The sequence below is a fragment of the Mangifera indica genome, chromosome 5 (genome assembly GCF_011075055.1).
Source record: "Mangifera indica cultivar Alphonso chromosome 5, CATAS_Mindica_2.1, whole genome shotgun sequence".
In the NCBI taxonomy this organism is placed as follows: domain Eukaryota; kingdom Viridiplantae; phylum Streptophyta; class Magnoliopsida; order Sapindales; family Anacardiaceae; genus Mangifera; species Mangifera indica.
The window spans coordinates 18,819,143-18,840,751 of NC_058141.1; the positions used below are offsets into that span (position 1 = coordinate 18,819,143).

Genomic DNA, 21,609 nt, shown 5'->3' on the forward strand with positions numbered 1-21,609 from the left:
CTTGATTGTTTGCTTAAAGAATATGGCTTGCCAGTCACTGGAAATGTTGAACACAAGAGAAAGTTTGCCATGGGAGCTTTCCTCTGGCCTAACTAAGCTTGTTTTCTTCTCATGTAATCATAAGGTTGTTGAATATTAATGCTAGATTATTCTGTTTTCTGGTATTGTTTTGTTTTTACCTTTAATTTTGACTTCAGGCCTAAATAGCCATTTCCAAAGCATGTAGCAATTTTACTTACTTTCTTCTTCAAAATCATGTTTTCTGGTATAAACTCTATTGTTCTGGGCATTTTCTAGGTGCTGTATGTTGGGTAATCATTGTGTGATCAATTTGCAGTTTGCAGAAGTTTTTCTTTGCAAATTGCCGAATAGTTACCGACACATAAAGCTGGAATGTAGAACAATTATACTTACAAATAATTACAACAATTAAGATTTATATATAATTAAGACTTTAAGATTTGGCAAGGTAAGCACCGAACCAAATAAATGTTTTAATCAACTTAAGTTTTATGTTAAATTTGGTTTTCTAGTGGAAGTTCAACACTGGTTGTCCAGCTATCTCTGTATCATACTGAAACCACAATAAAAAGGCCACCAGGCGACTTAAATTGAAGAGTTGAAAAAGATGGGAATTGAGGGAATAGCGTCAGTGGCAAACTCTAGGCCACCTCTGTACCCGAAAGGCAGGCCAGTTGAACGGCATCTCTGTACCAATAAGGCAAGCCAATTGGGCGGCACCTCTGTACCAATAAGGCAAGCCAATTGGGCGGCATCTCTGTACCAATAAGGCAGGCCAATTGGGCGCCGTCAGCATGCCAACTCCAATAAAAGCCGCACCATCACCAACTTATAGATGCCCGAATGGCAGCTTGATCGTCAGGCTGAACAACATGGCCTTTCAATCTTTCAAAAGAGGAAACTTATCGCTGGGACTTTCATTTGACCTAAACGGCTTAGAATAACATTCTTTTTCAGGACGAGCATCTGAGGAACCGGGAGGGTGGGTGAAGAGAGTTATATATAGGGAAATTAAATTACCCCAAAACTAAGGCACAAAAACGTAAATACCCCTGGATTTCACTGTTAAACAAAAATGCCCCTCAGAGATGAAACGGGCATTAACCACGCGCATTCGGCCAAACACACGAAAACAGAATTTTCAAATTTGCGTTTCGCGCACTCGGCAACATTGATTTTCTCCGACGATTTTTGCGACGTTTCCGACAACGAAGATGGATAAAAAGGTTAGTAAAACAAACCTTGTCATCTCTTTATGCATTTTGGTTGATGATTTGAGCGATTTGATGTGAAATTACCCAGTTTAGCGTTAGGGTTTCGATTTATTATGATTGACGAAAATGATTTATTTCTTTGTGATTTGGATGAATATTTTTAGGGCTTTTATGTTATATTAGATGTAGATTTGATTATTGTTGAAATGGAGTTTGAAAAACGAAGTTTGGAGGGTGAAATGTGGCCACACGAATTCGATGGTCACCACGCGAATGGCGCAGTGACCACACGAATTTGTGTGGTGAGAATTGTTGAAGACGGGGTTGTTTTTTGCACTTTTCAAACTTTATTGGACTACAGTAATCATGTGGTTGGGGGGGTGAAACCGCGCGTTTTCATCGTGTGGTGGGGCATAATAAAAATTAGAAAACTTTGTGGACTTGCATAATTGAGGTCAACGCCTCGAATTTGTACAGTTGATGCGCGAATTCACGTGGTGGGGACAAATTGCGGTTTTCCAGAGTTATCCAGCATGTGTTTTCTATGGTTGGAATTAGGGGGCAAAATGCGATTATATTAAATTTTAGGGTTTTTTTGATATTTTTCATATGGATCAAATTGAATTTATTTATCTTAAGGTTTTTTATCGTGTAGAATTCGAATTTGATATCTGTTTTTTTGAATAAGGCCTCTATGTATAGAATTGAATAATTTATTCCCTAAAATTTATATAAATTTAATATAATTGTAATTTAATTTTTATACAGGGAGCTGTACAAAAGAGAAAAAAGGACAAAAGCATAAATGAATTGCGATTTCCTCTCGAAAAATACTTCAAGGCTCAAGTTACTACACGTGGATATAGAGATATGAGAGTCGTGATCAAAAAATTATTAACAGAGAGGCAATTACAAATGTTTCGATGTACTTGTTTCGGATACTTCCTGGACTTAAAGGATAGTCGATTTAGTGGGGTTTTAAATTTGTTTATTACCCTTAAATAAAATAATAATTTAAATTAAAATGGTAGTTTTGATATTTAAAGGGATATTTGAAACATTTTCGTTTAAATACTTTAATTTAAAGGTATTTTTGTTTTAACCCCAAAATTTAGGGTAAATTTTTTATTACCCCAATAAAAAGGGTCTTTATTTTAATTTCCCTTATATATATATATATATATATGGGAAAAAAAAGAAATTAATTAATTCAATTTTTTTTTCATTATGTTATACATTTTTAATACAATTTTTATACATTACACAAATACAGCTTCAATGGGCCGAGTGTTACCAAAAAAATGAAGGCGCCACAAATGCCCAGGTCAGTGTTAAAGTCAATAAATGAGTGTAACTATGGCGCACGTTAGCATAGAGCTCCACCATGTTATAATAAATAAGGGTGGACTAAATTGAACCAAATTCTAACGTGAGTCAGTTTAAATTCAAATTTATAATACTTAATTAAAATTTTATGTCGATAAAAATAAATTAACTGAATTAGAGCTAAATGGTTAAAACTCTAACTTGACTTAGTTTTAGTAGTAAACAAGAAAGGCAAAATAGGGGCACATTCATTTTATTTTTATTTAATTACTTAAAAGTTAAAAAAGAAGTGGCGCATCTTAGCATAAACCAACAAGCAACATTTGAGTTGGCTCAAACAAACTGGTGAATTCTCACTCTAGGCATAAATTCCGGGATTCTCCACTCCACCCATCTTTACTTTCTCCCTCTCTTTTATTTTTGAAAAAACCTCCGCCTCCGCGCCACAGCGGGAGGGGAAGCAGATAATTCACTCTCATTTTTTTCAACATTGATCCTAACCCTAATTTTCGTCGGACTTAGGTGAAAAGAAAAGAAAAAGAGAAAATGCCTAGAGAAATTATCACTCTCCAAGTGGGACAATGCGGGAACCAGATCGGGATGGAATTCTGGAAACAACTATGCCTCGAGCACGGCATCAGCAAAGAAGGCATTCTTGAGGACTTCGCTACTCAGGTCTTCCACTTTCTTTTCAATCAATTTTAGCATCGTTTCAACATATGTTGACTTATAAAAAAAACATCGTCAAATTACAACTCCCCCTAACAACGCGCCGTGGGTTTTGAAGATTTATGATCTATTTTTCAGTTTTTCCTTTTCATTTTTTTTTATGGTAGCGTCACCATCTGATGAAATCTTCTTTTGGTGATTTGTTTTGTTTGGTGATACTATGTGCAAATATGATTATACTCATTCTGACTAAGTTTCTGCTAGAATGTAAGTGATTGATGGTTCCGTTGTGTTTGTCCTGATAAACGTGTTATAATTGTCCTTATAAAAGTTTTTCCTTAAGGGTAATGATTTTGAGGGTTTTCTTTTATAAATGACTGCTTGAATTTTTCTCTTTTGGGTGAGTTCGAAGATTGTTTTATTAATTAGAGAAGGATGTTGATTTTCATATAATATGATAACATTTGAAAGTGATTCGGGGGGTACTCAACTCCTTGTTTTGGGTATCAATACTTAATTCTGGCTGGTTGTTATGCTCATACGAAGTTGAGAGTTGGGTTTTCTTGAAACTACTATAGGATTAGGAGTTATAACAGATAATTTTGTTTTATCATTTAGTGAAAATTGTTGATCCATATAACTGTAAGTCATACAAAATTTAGTTTGTCCATGTCACAGGTGTAGCAACCTTATTATATTCAGTTATAACTAATACATTGTCAGTATTTATTATTTGTACTATAATCTTGACAAACACAGGGCTTTTATAGTTATTTGATCATTATGGGTGCTCCAGGGAGGTGACAGGAAAGATGTCTTTTTCTATCAAGCTGATGATCAGCATTACATACCTCGAGCCTTATTAATAGATCTGGAACCCAGAGTGATCAATGGAATTCAAAACAGTGAATATAGAAATCTATACAATCATGAGAACGTCTTTGTTTCAGATCATGGTGGAGGTGCTGGAAACAATTGGGCCAGCGGATATCATCAGGTTTGCTACTCAATATTCCCAGACCTCAGTATTTCAACTTTTATTTTAGCTTTTGTGTTGCGTCTTCTATTCCTGTATATGTTACATGGCTCAAAATCATCAATGAAGGAACTGCAAATGCTTTCTTTAGAAATACAGATTAACATTGCTTACTTAAAATTAATCTGATTCCGCTCATAAATCATTTTCAATACGTTTTTGTTTTACATTGACATAAATGGGGACATTTAATTCTTTTGCATGTGCTTTGATGGGATTTTTTTTTTTTTTAAGTTTCATGGAAGTTATCTTAGCTTAGCTCATGGATGGATTTCCTTTTACTTATTGATGCTTGCCAGAAGTTTTCAGACAGTCGGCATGTTCACAGCCATAATGTGATGCATTAGAGACAGTTCAAGTAGATAAACTAGTGGCTTTAAGTGCACCAGCTATAATTGATTTTTGCAACCCATTTCGTGCTAACATAATGAGCTACTGTTAAGAAACATTACTAAGCTGCCATCTTATATCATGATGATTGTGGTAAGTAACTCTTGATGCTTCATCCAATCAGACCAATCGTTTCCATAGTTGAGTGGTCAGTGCATAATTTATTCCTGTATGGCACATTAAGACTATCTTTTTCCCCGATTGTACCTAGTGAGCAGTACTTTATCAGAAATCTCTCAAATTTTCAGGCAGTATTTAATCTGTCTTCAGTTAATTACTATCTGATCAGGGGAAAGGGGTTGAAGAGGATATAATGGACATGATTGATAGAGAAGCTGATGGAAGTGATAGTCTTGAGGGATTTGTTCTATGCCATTCAATTGCTGGAGGAACAGGCTCAGGTTTCCTTACTTCTCACAGTCTCTTGTATACTAAAATTTAAAACTTTGGCTAGTTTTTGTATGCATTTCTTAAATGCTGAATTTATAAGAAATTGTTGAAACCAACAGATGAACTGAAATGATTGTTGGTAAGCACAATAAAGGTTAAAAATAGATGAACAATGCAGCTCAATACTTACAACTTTGGATGTCCTAGTATCTGCTTTGATGACTGCATAGAAATTGCTGTCTACATTATGACATTAGTACTTTATTCTTATATGTTCAAGGTATGGGTTCATATTTGTTGGAGACTCTAAATGATCGTTATAGTAAAAAACTGGTTCAGACATACAGTGTGTTTCCCAACCAGATGGAGACAAGTGATGTGGTGGTCCAGCCCTATAACTCACTGTTGACATTGAAGCGACTAACACTAAATGCTGATTGTGTTGTTGTTCTTGACAATACTGCACTGAATAGAATTGCTGTGGAGCGCCTACATCTACAAAATCCCACATTCGCTCAAACTAATTCTTTAGTTTCTACTGTAATGTCTGCAAGTACAACCACTTTGCGCTATCCGGGATACATGAACAATGACTTGGTTGGCCTTCTCGCCTCTTTAATTCCAACACCAAGATGTCATTTTCTTATGACAGGATACACACCACTCACTGTGGAGCGTCAGGTAATTTTCAAACTTATTGCTGTTCAGTTCCATGCTGTCTCTACTGAAAACTATATTCTAAATCATATAGTAATATTAGTGGAGTATAGAAAAGTTTCAGTAAGCCACTTAGTTTTGCATTCAGAATATAACTGGAGTCTCTGACATTCTTTTTTCATGCAAGTTGAAGTTAACATTGTTTAAGTTTACAAATTGGAAGCAGAAAAGTCCTATATATGTCTGTGTTCTTATTATATGTAGTTTCATTATGAATCCTGATGGTTAATTATCAGGTGAGGTCTTGAAGTATATTAAGAATTCTTGTAATATACATATAGGTTTGATTCATATTATATTTTTCATTTTGGTGCCTCATGATCTTTAGAAGTTTATGTTTGGCTATTTTCACTTTTAAAAAGGGAGGAACTTTTGCTTCAGTTTTGATATGAGTATATCTCTTCATGGCAGGCTAATGTGATCCGTAAAACTACTGTACTAGATGTTATGAGAAGACTTCTGCAGGTGAGAAGCTTTGGTTACAGTTAATTCAATGGAGTACAGTTAGGCATTCTTCTGACTCTTCTTTTTCCAGACAAAAAATATTATGGTTTCTTCTTATGCTCGAACAAAAGAAGCCAGTCAGGCAAAGTACATTTCAATATTGAATATTATTCAAGGAGAAGTTGACCCTACTCAGGTAAAATATCTGTAAAAAGTTCACGAAGTCTCTGTGACTTAGCTTTATGGCAGTTTATGGTTCAGGATTATAAAATGTATGCTCTTTGTTGGTTTTAGTTATATATTTCTTGTAAGTCATACACCTGAATTGAAATATTTTCTGTAGTTGTATGTGAAGCCAACTATGTCAGTGGCGTGACTCATTGGGTATCAGATAATTTATATTGGTATTGGTGCACTTTCATGAAACTCAAGTTCACGGCTTACTTGTCACACTATACTTAAATAACTAAAATTCAGTTTAGTTATGTTCAATGGAAGCTTATGTTAAACGTTAGATTACTCTTGATTGGTTGCAATTGCCTACTCTTTTTTCAGGTACATGAAAGTTTGCAGAGGATTCGTGAAAGAAAGCTTGTCAATTTTATCGAGTGGGGCCCTGCAAGTATTCAGGTTTTTCTCATTGACATAGCTATTTGTTTTGGTATGCAGTCCCTTTTTTATTTTAATAGTGGGTTTGATTTATCCTTCCTTATTTGGGCATCTCTTTCTAGGTTGCTCTCTCTAGAAAGTCTCCATATGTTCAAACTGCCCATCGGGTAGGACTTCATACCTTATCACTAAGATTTTCATATTTTATCTGTTCATGGTATATAGACAAAGGATATCAAACTTTTCTTACTGGAACTTTATATGTTACATTTCTTAGGTTAGTGGTCTCATGCTAGCAAGCCATACTAGTATCAGGCATCTCTTCAGTAAATGCCTGAGTCAATATGAGAAGTTGAGAAAAAAGCAAGCCTTTCTTGACAACTACCGGAAGTTTCCGATGTTTGCTGTAAGTTGCCTTCCTCATGACTGTTATTGTCATTATCTACTTTATTCTGTAATTTGTGGGTACTGCAAGTATCACTAACACTGCTGTTTCAACTTTACTTCTGCAGTTATGCTTTCTGTTAAGAACTTAATTGATTATGAATAAAACATCTTTTATGATTTGATATATTATATTTTACCATTCTTGATAATGCCTTTTTACTGTAGAACCATGTTAAATAAAATGTCTCCTTGGGCTGTCTAGCCTTATAAATTTCTTAAATGCACTTGCACATTATTTTGATGAAGTAGAAAACATGGACAGGACAATGATCTTTCAGAGTTTGATGAATCAAGAGATATAATTGAGAGCTTAGTTGATGAATACAAGGCTTGTGAGTCCCCAGATTATATCAAATGGGGAATGGAGGTAAGTTTAGCGTGGGTTGATTTTTTTTTTTTACATCCTTAGTTCATTTTGAACCTTACTTATGACTCTATGATCTATGCAGGATCCTGACCATGTTCTGACAGGAGAAGGCAATGCTACTGGAACTGTGGATCCTAAATTAGCAGTGTGAACAAACCAAGGAAGGTAGAGTTGTATTTTCCTTGAAAGTTTCTGTGGGCTTATCAGTATTCCTTTATTGTAGTAAAAGTAGTTCTTTAATATGAATTTATAGGATCATATAGATTGTTTTGATGTGTTTGTAAATTGTTGATATGAACAGTCTTTGAAGCATATAGTTGCATTCCAATGGGCCTTAATGGGGGAAATTTTTTAGATGCTTGAGCAGTGATTTCTTCTGGAAGTTGTATGTTTTCTCCTTGGCGTTCATGTGAGATCTTGTTATGGTTCTCCCCAGTGGTTCTGTAATCTGAAATCAGTTCTCATAATGCCCAAAATTTTTGTTTCCTTAACCATGGATTTTCAAGGACTAAAAATAAAATTCAAGACCTATGTTCCGTTTCAAGCTGTCCAATGAATGGCAGGCAGTAAACCAAAAATGAATAAAAAATTATCCACTTAATGCTCTTGTTACTATGTTTTCTTTAATGGATTGCAATGTGAAATGGTCATATAGTCTGCAAGTTGATCAATATCTGGCAATCTAAATATTTATACCGATGTCTATAATGATATGGGATTCAGTTTTTTTCACCTTCAAGTGTATAAGTAGAAAGCTATATACCTGCATCTTTGGTGCTTCTAAATTTATCTATGGGTTACAGTAACACCACTGAGGTCCTTTTGTAGTGCTTTTCTTTGATTTACTTGAAGCTCTTGAACTGGAGCTGCTTGTGAATTCCCTCCTTCATGTAATATTACATAACCAATCAAAGTATAACATTTATGCTATTGTCTGCTGAAAAGGACTTTCAGTTGCCATCACAAATCTGTTTCTAAAGTGGTTTGCACTGTAGTTCATCTGATATAATTGTGGAAGCTTCCTTTTACTTTGCAGTCAGAGAGTTAAGTACCTCATGATTTACTCCACAGGATGTAGACTGGTGCTGAAAGCATTTGAAGGAGGACTGTAATTAAAGTTGGGTGCATTTGTTTTTGAGTTATTACTGTTCAAACATAGAATGATTCAAATGCTGCTGCGATGTTGGGTGTTTTTTAAAAATATTTCTAATGTTGATTTATACCTGAGACTAGCAGTGCAGAATCTCACTGTATCCATGCAACATAACTGCAATCAGACTTTCAGATTTCAGACGTAGGCCTCTGAGGTATGAGGCAGGTATATATTGTTTTTGTTAGTTCATCTTTAGTTTTGCATTACTTTAATTTGTGAAAGTTTTTCTGTTGAAATTTGTCTAGGAAAAATGTCATGTTACTCCCCCATGTGGCCTAGTTTATTTAACTATTCAACAGAGCATGCGAATTGGTACATTGTATCCCATGTTTTATAACCTCACTTTGATTGTGTTGACTATGGTCTAACCCCAAGTCTACTAAGGCTTGTTTTCTTCTCTGATATTATATCATAATATGATGCTTCTAAATATATTGTTTAATCGCTAAGCTGGTCTTTCCATGGCTTTTTTCTTTTTTCACATTGACGTGTACAATTGTAAACCTGTCCTGATAAAAATGGTAAGTTTCACATGTTATGTTTCTTGAATGCATTCTTTCAAAAATTATTAAACCTCGGCCCCCTTTTCAATGTCTTCCACATATTTAAAAGAACATGTGACTGATTGAAATGTATTCATCATCCGTCTTGTATGCTAGAATAGATTGCCCAAAATGGCCTGGTTTTGAGCAAAGTATATTGTTTCTAGGCGTTAAAAGAGTTTTTCTAGTGTTTAATAGTATTAATATGACCTCGCTGGGTTCAAGATTTTATTACTAACTGGGAATGTGTGGAGGTTGGCCTAGTAAATGAGTAATACTAACACTTGCTAAAATAGAAGAAATGCCAGCTAATAAAATTCTTCTCCTTAAGTTACGTTTCTTTTTTGGACTTGGATAAGTTTTCCACTCTTCATTTTCTTTGAATTCGTCGTCGGAGCATATTATTATTGAATATATTATTATTATCATTATTAGTGAATGTGCTTATTTGGTTGTTGCCCAAACGTCTTACATCTGGTGCCAGCTAGGACAGAAATTATAAATTATAGGAAGAACAATTATTTTCTATTTTTCTTTTTGCCAGAACAACACTTTCCAGCCCTTAAACTTTAAAAAGTATATTCTCCCACCTTTGGGTGGATTATGTCTTGTGAAATTCATTAAAATTTATGATAGATTGACTGTAAAATGAAATCTCCCTAATTACTTTATTAGATATATTTTAATCCTTGGTTTATATTAAATTTAGGGTTAATAATTATATATAAACAGTAAATTTAAAACAATCATTGATAATGAATATTATCGGTGAATTGGTTAAATTAATTTGGATTAAATTATATTTGGGATTATGTGATTCTTTGGAGTTGCATCGAAATGGTGCGATTCTCGTTGAATTTGGAGTGCTATGATTACAAGCAATGGTTATCCCCTATTTTTTCTATCATGAAATTACACCATGGAAATCAACTTTGATTATCCCAATTAAAAAAGACAAAAAATTGAGCATCACACATCATTACATCAAAATATTCGGTTAAACTAAACATAGCAAATTATTTTAATACCATTTTGCACTTAATAAAGAGTAGGAAAATACCTTCCCCCTTATATTATAGGTTAAAATGTCTTGCCATTGACTCAGGTCCTGTAGGTAATTCTTAAATAACATTTCTTCGCAATTATATATTGATTCTCCATTCATTGCAGTTTGAAATTTGAATTATAAAACGTTTAAGTGAAATGAAATTTGAAATTGAAGACCAGGATCAAAATTGATAGGAATACCTAATCCACAAAAATATATTGGAAAATTAGGCAGGCCTTAAATCGGTTATAATTGAAGGGAAGGGTGGGGTAGAACCGTAGAAGAATGAATTGGGGGACAACTTAATTGACAGTCTGTACCAAGGCGAATATGGTAGAGTCACATGGCCTTGTAATCGACAGTCGTAAACCTCAATAACAAGATATCAATGTGGACCTGGTTTCATTTTTTTATACCCATAATACCCTGTGTGGACTGCCGATTTTATTATAAACCAACTTTCTCTTCTTTCTCTTCTGCATCCTCCTCTCAAATCGAAATCTGTCTTCTATCTATTTGTTACACATTGTTCTCACTCACATTACTTCACTGAGAAACAAGCGTTAGATTAGAATAGAGAGAGAGAGAGAGAGAGAGAAGAGCAATGGAAGTTATTATGTCTCGGGCCTTTTACTGCTGCTTGGCTGTGTTGGCCATTGTTTTCGCCATAATCTCGCCATCCGTTGACGGCCAATCAACGGCCCCTGCACCTAGCCCTACAAGTGACGGTATGCTTTCCCATCTCCTTCAATCTGTCTTTTTTTTCTCTCTCTCTCTCTCTCTCTCTCTCTCTACTTTCAGCTCTTCCTTGTTTCCTTGTTTCTAGAGATCTAGAGTTTTCTAGTCTCCTTCTTTTCAGAGATAGATCTAGAGTTCTTTTTGTTATTACTTGTTATTGTGCCGCACAGATGACTGTCTCCGGCAAATTTTATGCTTGTTTTAGTCATGCTGATTCAGTGTCGTTCAAATACTTTTTCAGCTTTTTTTCTTTCCTTAAAGCTGCATTGTTATAGTTTATTAGAAAGAGTGAAAACATTCTGCTGAAACTAAATTATCCCCTAGTTATTAAATTTGTCAGAATCGTTGCTGTGTGACATTTTTGAATGTAACGGGATTATCGTGGTTGTACAGGGACTTCTATCGATCAAGGCATTGCGTACGTGCTTATGCTGGTTGCTTTGGTGCTTACATACCTCATCCATCCACTAGACGCATCTTCCTATAACTTCTTTTAAATTTTTGTGTCAAAGCTAGGTGGTTTATATCAATGGCTGACAATGTGGATAATTTAAATTACCTTGGTTGTGTATTTATTATTTAGCTGAATGCTATTGCTTGTTATTTCTTTTTGCACTTTCAGTTCTGCTCCGCCTATTCAGTATCTTCCAATTACTCACATTGTGCATATAAAATTGCCTTGTAGTTAGGGAACGGGTATAGAGGGGCCAAATGCCCTAATTCTCCTTTCCATTAAGGAAACCGTTCTCTGTCCTCTTGGGAATTTTCATCCTCTCCAGCAAGAAAAAATTTCTCTCTGACTTCTCTTCCCTATTCCGTAGGAAAAATTCCCCTTTTTTATCCCCCAGAAATTCAAAACTAAGAGAGATGATATACTAAGGACTAGGGGATAGGTTGAGGTCATCCCCGCCCGTTCTTAATTGCAAGAATTTGAATCATATCCGTACTTATCTCTATCAAAAAATCTTTCTCCCTTGGGGAGGGAGGGGATGTCAAATTGCTATCTCTACCTTTGGTGTTAATAATACAAAAGAGGCAAACTGAAATTTGAGTGGAAACTTATTCATGACTTTGGTATACAAGAAAATCAAATCAATAATACGAAAAACTGATATTTGAATGGAGATTATTCATGCCTTTAAGAGTTTATAGGTATACAAGAAAATTCAATCAAGAATCTTCTGATATGATGGTAATGAAAATAAATTTTGTGACATTAACGTGTCCGGGAACTTTGATGAAGTTAGCTTTATAAAAGAAAATGTGTCGCAGTCTTTATTTCCTTTTTTCTATTTGTAATTTCAACGAAGAAGCTTTCTGTCAGTCAGCATCGAACTGTGCTATGTCCTGTCACTTACACTCTGCAGGCCCCAGGAAGAGGATTTGCCTCCCAGAAACATAATAATTTCGCCATCTTTGCCTCCGGTAAAAGTCGTCGCTAAAAATGAATTATCGTACTAATCAATCACATTTTTTCATAGAAATATTATTCGTCGACTGATAAATGGTGCACTATCAACGCAAGTTTCTGTGATCTTCCAGTTGATGTCTGTGGCTTAAAGCATACTTAACAACTTCATAGAAAGAAACAACTATCCCAACAGATGGCCCCGCACGACCAACACGGGGACCTATTCCTGTAAATAGTCCTTTCATTCTTCCATCCCTGTTTCAAACCCAAATCAGTCAGCCCATATACCCCGGAAAAATACAGCCCTTCCATTACCTCCAAAGAATCAACTGACTTCAGTTGCACCAAATATCAATCCAAATGTATAATAACAACTGAGAAATAACACATATGGACGTACCTCCAGATCTCCATCAATGTCTGCCTTGTAGTCATTTTTAATTGCCTGGTAGGATCCTTCTGCAGAAAGCACAACGAATTACGTTTTAAGAACCAAAACAAACAAGTAATCATGAAATAAGCCAAACTGCTCATTTTGATGCCCTTGATTGTCCTTCATTTTTGGACTTTGGAATGTAGAGAAGGTTCTCATAGCTATCTCCTGTAATAATCTGATCCCCGCAACTCATTTTTGGTTGAAGAGAAAATATAACTCTAAGAAACAAGAGCAAGGCTGACAAATTAATTTACTCCTACGATTCTATATATATTCACAAAAGACATACCCGCTAAAAAGTATTGTCTCAATCAAGTTCTTGATTTTACTGATGCTGACAGTCTAACAATTAAATTTAATTTCCAAAGACATGAGAAATCAAATAACAGACTCATTGGTTTTAACATCTGGAGGACACTACTGATGTTCACAGTCCTGCAATTAAATTTAATTTCCAAATAACTGCTTGTTAAATGCATATTAATGAGCTTGGGGACAGAAAAAACCTCTATTTGGCGTCGTGTCTTTGCAACATCCAGGGGACATGTAGCAGCAGCTGCAAGGGTTCCTGCAACAAAACCAGCAGTGAAATTTGCTCCCACGACACTGGTTGCTGTCGCTTCATCACCCACCAGAGAAAGAATATTTCTCCTGATCTGCACAGAGATGATAATAGCAAAGCAGCATTATCAAGTTGGATATCTTCCCAAAAATAACATATTTGCAGTTAGATCCATCTTTTTAACTGTTACAGTAGAATAAATTCTCACTGGCTCAAGTGTGGACCAACAAATTGCAGAGAAAGGAACATCACGAGCAAGTTGTGCTCCAAGACCAGTCCACAAGATGCGATAGTTTTGCACTGTTATACAAGATTACATCAATGACAATATTAAAAGTCCAATATTGAACTGACCAATCAAATCAGAATTATCCATCAAACTCTTATCAGCCACAATGAATTAATTGCATGAAAGCACAAAGTTAAAGGAGAGAGAGGAGAGTATGCACAAAATTGTACTTATAAATATCTATTCTAAAGTCAACTTACAGTTTTGAATGTTATTTGTGCTACCAACTGGGTTCACAACCCCAACTAGTGTCTTCCATACTCCTGGAAGCTTCACACTGTGTTGAGTTTCTTTAAATGCCTAGAATTTAAACGAAGCGTGAATCAAAAGAGACAACTTTGATCAAACTCATTAAAACAATAAATGTCCCCACAAGTATACAAGAGGTAGCTTCTATAACATTGATTAGCATGCACATTGCCTAAAAAATCAATATAAATAGCCGACCACTCAGTGCTAGTTTGACTGACATTCTACGGGATTGGTATGGACTCAACAAAGTAAGGGAAGATAATTATTTCAATTCCTTTTATACAGTAAGTAGATCCCCATTAGAGGGAAACTAAAAGTACAAAACCCTAAACATTAGATACTACTCATTTTTCAGATACATATAGTACACCCCACCCCACAGGGATATCATCCAATAAACTCAACAGTCAAGAATGTGATACATACAGTGCATAAACCATCAATATCAAGCAAATAAGTCAGCAACAACCAATTAATTCATGGTCATTGGTAAAATTAAACTAAACATTAATGGGGGCAAACAAAATATAAACAAATATACCTGCATGCGGGTCCTTGCCAATTCAACTGGGTAACAAGCAACACATGCTAATGATCGTGCAATGGAACCTGCAACTAATGGGGCATATGGTGTCAAGGTTGGAGCATTTTGTGCTGCGAAATCTTCCATTGATTTACAAAAAATGTCATAACAAGGGAGATAAATCCCCACCTGACCAGTATTAAAAGAAAAATAACCTTCAGTGGAAGTTCCTTAAAAAAGGTAAAACATTAAGTATAAATAATCCAAACAATTTCTTGTGCCAAAACAATGAAGGGGGATTGAACACTAGAAGAAAGCATTTGAGATAGAAGAGGAAATATCAAGCAAGCAACTTACCGTTGGCACTGCCAGTGCTAAGCTTGCATTGGTGCCTCTCCATAGTCTAGCAAATCCTTCCTGCACATATTTACCACCTGTGAAGCCTTTCATAGAAGTTTATATGTATACTAAACACAAATGCTATACGATTTACCAAATAGTGGCACCTCACAATTCAATTGCAGGAGGCACAGTTTATATGCAACAAAATCCCTCCCCGGCATACAAGAATTCACAAGGTAAATAAAGCACAATGGCATTAACAGTTTTGATCATGCAATGCCCAGAAGACATTCCACCAACCCCAGGTTCTACTGAGTGATTTTACCATACATATCAGTGAACTTGCAAACTGACAACCTGACACCAGATCATGATCAGAGTATCGAAGGGAAAATTCCATTGACAGTTGTATTACTTATGCAAACTTTTGAACTTAAACAACAATTTTGAACATCAGTCTATTCTTTTTTGAGAGAACTATGAGTTATATACACATGTCCAGTATCCACCAACCTGCCGTGTGACTTTGTAGAAGACATCCAGTGTTCCTTTGTATCTACTACATTCTGGAACTGATTCACTGCCAGTAGCTACTCGTGTGCATGATGGAGAATTTCTCAGATCTGGAAGCATCTACATAAAAAAATTAACAGGATCATGTAAAACGTAATCTAAACTTTGAATCAACAACACCGTCATCCAAAACTCCTCAAGCATTGGTACACAACAGGAGGAAACAAGAAAGTGGAAATTTAATCGCGTGAAACTACTATTTTATCATTTAGAAACTTACTTTTTATGATTTATGAGTTCTCTATTTATACTTGTACAGATACTGGAGAATGTATTTGAACTTATTTCATGAGTTTCACTTTTTTTTTTTTTTTTTAATCTCTAGCCTATTTCTTCCCCCACAACACTTCACACAATAATATGATACTAAGAAAAGAATCAGAAAAAAGCAGTTCACATACCAAATTACTTTCAAAACACAGGGAACAACTTAAATCCTGGTAAGGTACACCAGCAGCCTGTGCTTGCAACCTTATCTGTAGACAACCCAATAAAAATGTATCACATCCGTTTAACTCATCATAAACTTCAAATAAGCTAACAGAATCAAATTGTTTCTTCAATCTTTCAGCATTCCTTTCTTTCATTCTCGGTAAGAATCAAAAGAGAATTAGGAAACGGATTCCATTCTTTGAAGTTTCTCTTATTCTCAATCAAAAAACGAAAGAAGAAAGAAGTGATGATTGATAATTATTAACAATAATTTCTACAAATTTAATTTCATGAAATTGAGACAAAATAATATTTATTAAAAACACAAGGATTACAGACCTTAGCAACATCGAGAGGGTTAACTATAATGGCAGAGACAATAGCAGCACCAGCTGCAGAGAAAGCCCTCTCTCCAAAACCCAAATTGACATCATTTTTTACGGTTTTAGAAGGTTGTGATTGTGGAGGTTCTTCTTTACCATCTTTAAACATATTTTCGGAAACAGAGGGAACGTTTCCCTCCAAATCAACTCTCGTTGCCGCTACTGCACTTATCCATGAAGGCACTGGCACGCCCTGCCTTGACCCTACCATTCCACTCTTTAACACAAGATCAAAAGAATCCAAAACAGAATTTCATTGGCTTGGTTATTAATTTGACATATCAAATGAGGCTTTGGTTGAATTGACGAACAAGCAAACAAGACAGTTATATCAAAATAGACACGGCTTAATTTATAATTCCAAGAGTTTCTAATTTGCGTTGCGTGGGAAGGGAACGAGGAGCGCATAAGTGATTGGTGGCGTGGGAATTAGGCCGCCAATGAACCAATCGTGTAATGACGTGGCCCCTCTCCTTCAATAGTGGAAATAAAGATGGCACGCAAACTTTGGTTCTCTAATTAAAATTTAAAATTTTAAAAAAATGCTTTATTTAGTTTGGGCTTGAGTTGGGCCTAGTTTGTGGCCTCAACACATGACGAATACCAAATCCAATTTGTTAAGCAAATTACTAATATACGGTGATTAGTATGCTACAATATACTAAACATAATATGATATAAATGAAAAGAAATATACATTGGTATATTAAATTATACGATACGATACTAATTTGATCTACCTTATAATTTATGTTTGCATTCTCTAAATAAACCCACATATTTTTATGAATATTTCTCTAATTTCTACTTCTGTGAAAAAAAAAAATTGGAAGAAACAGATAAAAAGGAAAATTATCCCCTACCATAGAAAACATCTGATGGCCTCTTGGAGATCATGATTAATGGGCTATTTAATTCTTTTACGTTTGTTGAATCAACAGAAAAATGATTTTTTCCCTGTGACCACTTTTGCCTAGACTGATGAAATTGGATTAAAGATGAAACTGCTAACAATTTGACTGCAATTCCAACAGCTTTTCGCCATCTCCATTGATTGAAACAAAATTTAATGAAGCTCGTGAATAGGCTTGAAATCCTTCCCTTGCCATTATGAACACCGGGATTAGCTTCTGTGTTTTCTTTGAAATTACATCTGAAAGCAGTTATTATGTTGCCAAAACAGACATTAAGCTCTTTCACCACGTCAGTTTCTTTCCCTTGATGTCCTTTTACTTGTTCCATGAGATATAATCTGCTATTTTCCAAACGTGTGAGAGCTGCTTGCCTATCTATCGACTGCCAAGACTGCAACCTCTGAAAAGCACATAACAGTATTGTGAAAAATATCACCTACATTGCTATTTTACAGGATTCAAATCCATAAAAATTCGGAAGCAAAATGTCATTAACTTGTTACCTGTAAAAACGTAAGTTTGTGTTCAACTTCCTTCAATAAATCTCTTATAGCAATCAATCTCTCCCTCTCTGCATATGGGGTCTCTGCAACACCACAGTAGAGACCATGTTCTGAACAAACCCTGCAGAAACTAAAACAGTTTTTGATTTCATCACTGAGCTTATCATGCAAAGTTTCTGCTTTCTCAATGAGAGTCTTAATGCTCTTCTTATCTACCTCTGTCATTGAAAACACAGTCCTCAATCAAAGCCCACTAGTATTGTAGATTTAAGTTTATATTATATTGTTTCTCTTTATTCTTTACCATTACTGTACTTTTGCAGATTTCTCCAATCTTTTCTTTTTCCTATTGGTGGAAAGGTTGAGACAATGTGGAATAAAAGTAGGCCTCTTATTCTTTTATGGTCTGCTTCTGGTGTGTAAGGAAATCATTTTTGTATCTTTTTCTTTCTCTTGTTTGCTTTTACCATATAGATTTGCTTTGAAGTGAAGTTGTGTTTGGAACTACGAAACTTGGCTGTTGATGCCCCACACTGTCATTGTCATCACATTAAATTATTCATGCATGTCATGGATGTCATGAATGTCATGATGACAAGTTTATGCCCCATGGTCCCAACCATCAGGCTTCCTCATGCTATGCCTATGTGATCATCATCTCCATGGGTATCATGTATGTGCAAGTGTGACGCTATGTAATTATAGCATACATTCAATTCAGACCAAACAAAATAAAATTTTGGTATGGCAGAATATCACCATGGCTCATTATGTAGCATGAAAATTTTCACACTCATCTTTCCAGAATATTGAAAGCATTAGGTCCCATGTGATTGCAAGCCTTTGACCATTTAATCTCCTGTGTAGGCAACATAAACTATGGACCCAGCCCGTTTGTGGGTAGAAACTGTTAACGGGCCAAATCTAGAAGCTCCATTTCAGATCAATGGGACCATACATTAAAAGCTGGGCCAACTGATTTATCTTCATGGTTAATTCATTTTTTTTAATCTTTATTGGGTCTATGAGATCTGACCGTGTGTACACATGCACCTGATCGCTAATTAATCAGTCAGCATCCCATTACTTGTTTCTTAATGATTGTATGCACTGTAATTTGGCGCTTCGAGTCGCCAAAAGACCCAAAAACATTGATGATAAGTGGAGAATTTGCACACACTCAATAGGGTCATGATGTATAATGACCAAATCAGATAAGCTTGAAATACTGCTTTGGATTTTAATCCATGCCTCTCTGCTTCCTGCTTAGACTTCTTTTATGGGGTCCTACAGGGGTATTAACAATTTAACAGACCACTCCATTAAGTATCTCAATTGGATTTGATGGGAATTATTGTCTATAAGATTAAAGGGAAATTTGAACCAAATTAAATTTGAATTTAGGTTTGCTGAGAGTCTAGCTTGCTCAGTGTTCTCCTATACAAAACATAGTTTTTTGTTTCAGCAACAAATGTAGAAATAAAAAGAATTGTTTTCTCTTATAATCAACTAAATGAAAATTTCTTTTTATATTTATTCCTTTGAAAATAGGTAATTATGATTATATAATAGTTATAATTTGGCTTATAAGTCGGTTCTTCAAACATCTTTGTGTGTAAAGTGGATCATCTTCACAACATTATAGATTATCAGCATGCTATGGAAGGCAAGCCGATGGGTAATGTTAGATTCAAACCGAGTCAACTTTAAACTTAATTCAATTTATATAAAATTGAGTTTGAGTTCAAACTCGTCAAGCTCGGTTCATTTTAAAGAGTTAAATTCGAGTTCAAATTGAACTTTTAATTAGTTCGTTATTAAAACTATATTGTTTTAATATATAATAGTCAAAATAATTTCGTTTTGTAATAACATTTTTAACTCGTGAACTTGACAAATTAAACATTATGAAACTCGAATTAAAAAATATTAAATTTGTATGTTCAAGTTTAAACTGAAATTTGTTTGAATTTAACTTGTTTTAGATTTATTCAAATTGAATTTAATTCGAATCTACTTGTATTGATGGGTGAACAGAGCCACCCCTACATAAGGGACCCAAAAGAAGAGATAAATTATTATGGGTGAAATAAATTAAAATTTCAAAGAAGACATCGTGGCAGTGGAATAGTTTTTTTGCCCATAACGTATTTACAGGCAAAGCAGGCGTAGAATATTGGTCTCTTAGGCCACAAAGGTGGACAACTGAGGACCCAATGGTTCAGATTTCAGAAACAGACTTCATTCATTTCGCTTACCCCATCGTCAAGCCATATATATTAAAAAATACTTTCAAATGAAAAGCCATATACCCCACAAGAGATTGCTCTAGGTCTCATGAGATTTATAAACAGTAAGTGCAAATGGACCTTGCAGGCATCTCTCAATTTGGATTTCTTAAATTTAAAGTTCAAACTTCAATCAGTAAGATTCATTGATAAGAGTTTTTTGTTAAAGCTGACTTTCTCATGATTACCGTTCAGATTCGAGGCCCTCTATCGGCTGAAAACTTGATAGTTCCAGGCCAATAAGATTCAGACGGAAGTATTTGTATTATTTTTATTCCAAGGGTCAAAAAGATACTGGCCAGTCTTTTAATCCTGTGCATGTTTTGGAATAATATCATGATTTTGCATCTTTATTTTTCCACTTTGTATTATCTTTCCTTTTCTTTCTCTTTTTTTTTTTTTTTCTTTTTTCTAAATTTGAATTTATTGGTACGTATATCAACAGTGCTGGTATCGTGTCCCACGTTGTTAAAGATTTAATAACTCTACACGTTTAACACATTATTATGTAATTAACCTGGGGATGTGACTGGCTTAAACATTTTTCAGCCTAAGTTTTCCTTGGGTCAATTTTTTTAATTTTTTTAAATAAATTATATTTGATTTATCTATTTTACTTTTAATGTGAAAATCTAAATAAAACTATAATATTTTTATTTGTAAGGAAATGCAAACCTTACAAACTTAAGTTGGAGACAATAAATCAAAAATGCATTACTGACGACTCCATTTTCATTTAAACATATGATTGATTCTTTACAATTTTGACAGTTGGTTTAGTTGATTTTTGTCTTCCATCCAATGATCCTAATTTTGTATAATATTATTAATGTAATAATAGTAAAATATCAGATTTTATATTATAATAATTTATTTGACATATTTAATTGTATATTTGTCAGGATTTTACCTGATTATGTTGTTGTTGACGGAGAAGAACGTTATGAGCAAGTCATGCATTTTCACATAAAACACATATGCATGCTCATGCTTGCCTATTAATTTCACAATCAAATGCAAGTAAATATTGCAAAAATTAATAATTCAATCTAAAATTTACCATTAAGAGTGCAAGTAAATGTGAATGCAAGGGAATTAATAATTCAAATTTTAAATGCAAGTGATAAATTTATATTAAATGCAAGCAAAGAAATGCATCCACAAGCCCTGCAAAACACAAATCATACATTTGCAAGTGCATTTCGAATTCCAAAAAATCATGATTTTATTTTTTAATTTTGATCTAAATATCAAAACTTGTTTTATTTTGAGTGATATTGTAGTAAAAAAATATATATTAAAATATATTATCGTCGGATATCTCAAAAAAAAAAAAATACCGCTAAAATAAAAGTAAATTATAGGATATATACGTATATATATTATTGAAATAAATTATAAATTTGTTTAGGAAAGTTGACCAAAAAAGTTGTGGGGAGACAAAATTTTCCCTACTTCAATTAATGCACCTTAAGGAAGAGAAGTGGACTGGACTAGAGCCTGGAGGCAATTGGCAGCAGGCGGAAGGGCTTGAGGTTGAGAACGTCAGACAAACATGTACGGCATTAATTGGGTTGAATAGCTGTAACC

At 34.6% G+C, this 21,609-nt stretch overlaps 4 protein-coding genes across 5 annotated transcripts; 2 read left to right on the forward strand and 2 right to left on the reverse strand.

Moving 5' to 3' along the window:
• Window positions 1-2,887: 2,887 nt before the first annotated feature.
• Window positions 2,888-8,243, forward strand: LOC123216490 (tubulin gamma-1 chain). 2 transcript variants are annotated; one of them, XM_044636903.1, is made up of 12 exons: window positions 2,888-3,236; window positions 4,027-4,227; window positions 4,946-5,057; window positions 5,327-5,727; window positions 6,175-6,228; window positions 6,299-6,403; window positions 6,763-6,837; window positions 6,939-6,983; window positions 7,094-7,222; window positions 7,526-7,630; window positions 7,713-7,795; window positions 7,932-8,243. In XM_044636903.1, the coding sequence occupies exons 1-11, from the start codon at window positions 3,108-3,110 to the stop codon at window positions 7,779-7,781; spliced, it is 1,425 nt and encodes a 474-aa protein (XP_044492838.1). In that variant the 5' UTR covers window positions 2,888-3,107; the 3' UTR covers window positions 7,782-7,795; window positions 7,932-8,243. The 2 variants fall into 2 exon arrangements, with proteins under 2 accessions (XP_044492838.1, XP_044492837.1); XM_044636902.1 differs by having other exon boundaries at window positions 7,713-8,243.
• Window positions 8,244-10,740: 2,497 nt separating this feature from the next.
• On the forward strand, window positions 10,741-11,726 carry LOC123216493 (arabinogalactan protein 20). Its single transcript, XM_044636906.1, has 2 exons — window positions 10,741-11,101; window positions 11,505-11,726. Exons 1-2 carry the CDS (start codon window positions 10,978-10,980, stop codon window positions 11,606-11,608), a joined length of 228 nt encoding a protein of 75 aa, XP_044492841.1. The 5' UTR covers window positions 10,741-10,977; the 3' UTR covers window positions 11,609-11,726.
• A 472-nt stretch (window positions 11,727-12,198) lies between these two features.
• LOC123216491 (mitochondrial carrier protein MTM1-like) lies at window positions 12,199-16,675 on the reverse strand. Its single transcript, XM_044636904.1, has 10 exons — window positions 16,271-16,675; window positions 15,901-15,975; window positions 15,440-15,559; window positions 14,942-15,001; window positions 14,603-14,773; window positions 14,010-14,109; window positions 13,729-13,820; window positions 13,465-13,614; window positions 12,923-12,981; window positions 12,199-12,777 (listed from the first exon to the last, which is right to left on the reverse strand). Exons 1-10 carry the CDS (start codon window positions 16,523-16,525, stop codon window positions 12,627-12,629), a joined length of 1,233 nt encoding a protein of 410 aa, XP_044492839.1. The 5' UTR covers window positions 16,526-16,675; the 3' UTR covers window positions 12,199-12,626.
• Window positions 16,531-18,066, reverse strand: LOC123216492. The gene is made up of 2 exons (XM_044636905.1): window positions 17,732-18,066; window positions 16,531-17,628 (listed from the first exon to the last, which is right to left on the reverse strand). The coding sequence occupies exons 1-2, from the start codon at window positions 17,954-17,956 to the stop codon at window positions 17,167-17,169; spliced, it is 687 nt and encodes a 228-aa protein (XP_044492840.1). The 5' UTR covers window positions 17,957-18,066; the 3' UTR covers window positions 16,531-17,166.
• Between the last annotated feature and the right edge of the window lie 3,543 nt (window positions 18,067-21,609).

Bases quoted from the DNA above. Each gene is read 5' to 3' on its own strand.
- LOC123216492 (XM_044636905.1), bottom strand. From the start codon at position 17,956: ATGACAGAGGTAGATAAGAAGAGCATTAAGACTCTCATTGAGAAAGCA. The intron at 17,629-17,731 runs GTAACAAGTTAA...TGTGCTTTTCAG, and splicing joins ACAAACTTACGTTTTTACAG to AGGTTGCAGTCTTGGCAGTC.
- LOC123216493 (XM_044636906.1), top strand. From the start codon at position 10,978: ATGGAAGTTATTATGTCTCGGGCCTTTTACTGCTGCTTGGCTGTGTTG. The intron at 11,102-11,504 runs GTATGCTTTCCC...GTGGTTGTACAG, and splicing joins ACCTAGCCCTACAAGTGACG to GGACTTCTATCGATCAAGGC.
- LOC123216491 (XM_044636904.1), bottom strand. From the start codon at position 16,525: ATGGTAGGGTCAAGGCAGGGCGTGCCAGTGCCTTCATGGATAAGTGCA. The intron at 12,982-13,464 runs GTTTTTTCTGTC...TGCTTTCTGCAG, and splicing joins AGACACGACGCCAAATAGAG to AAGGATCCTACCAGGCAATT. The intron at 12,778-12,922 runs GTACGTCCATAT...GGTTTGAAACAG, and splicing joins ACATTGATGGAGATCTGGAG to GGATGGAAGAATGAAAGGAC.
- LOC123216490 (XM_044636902.1), top strand. From the start codon at position 3,108: ATGCCTAGAGAAATTATCACTCTCCAAGTGGGACAATGCGGGAACCAG. The intron at 3,237-4,026 runs GTCTTCCACTTT...TGGGTGCTCCAG, and splicing joins TTGAGGACTTCGCTACTCAG to GGAGGTGACAGGAAAGATGT. The intron at 6,229-6,298 runs GTGAGAAGCTTT...TTCTTTTTCCAG, and splicing joins TTATGAGAAGACTTCTGCAG to ACAAAAAATATTATGGTTTC.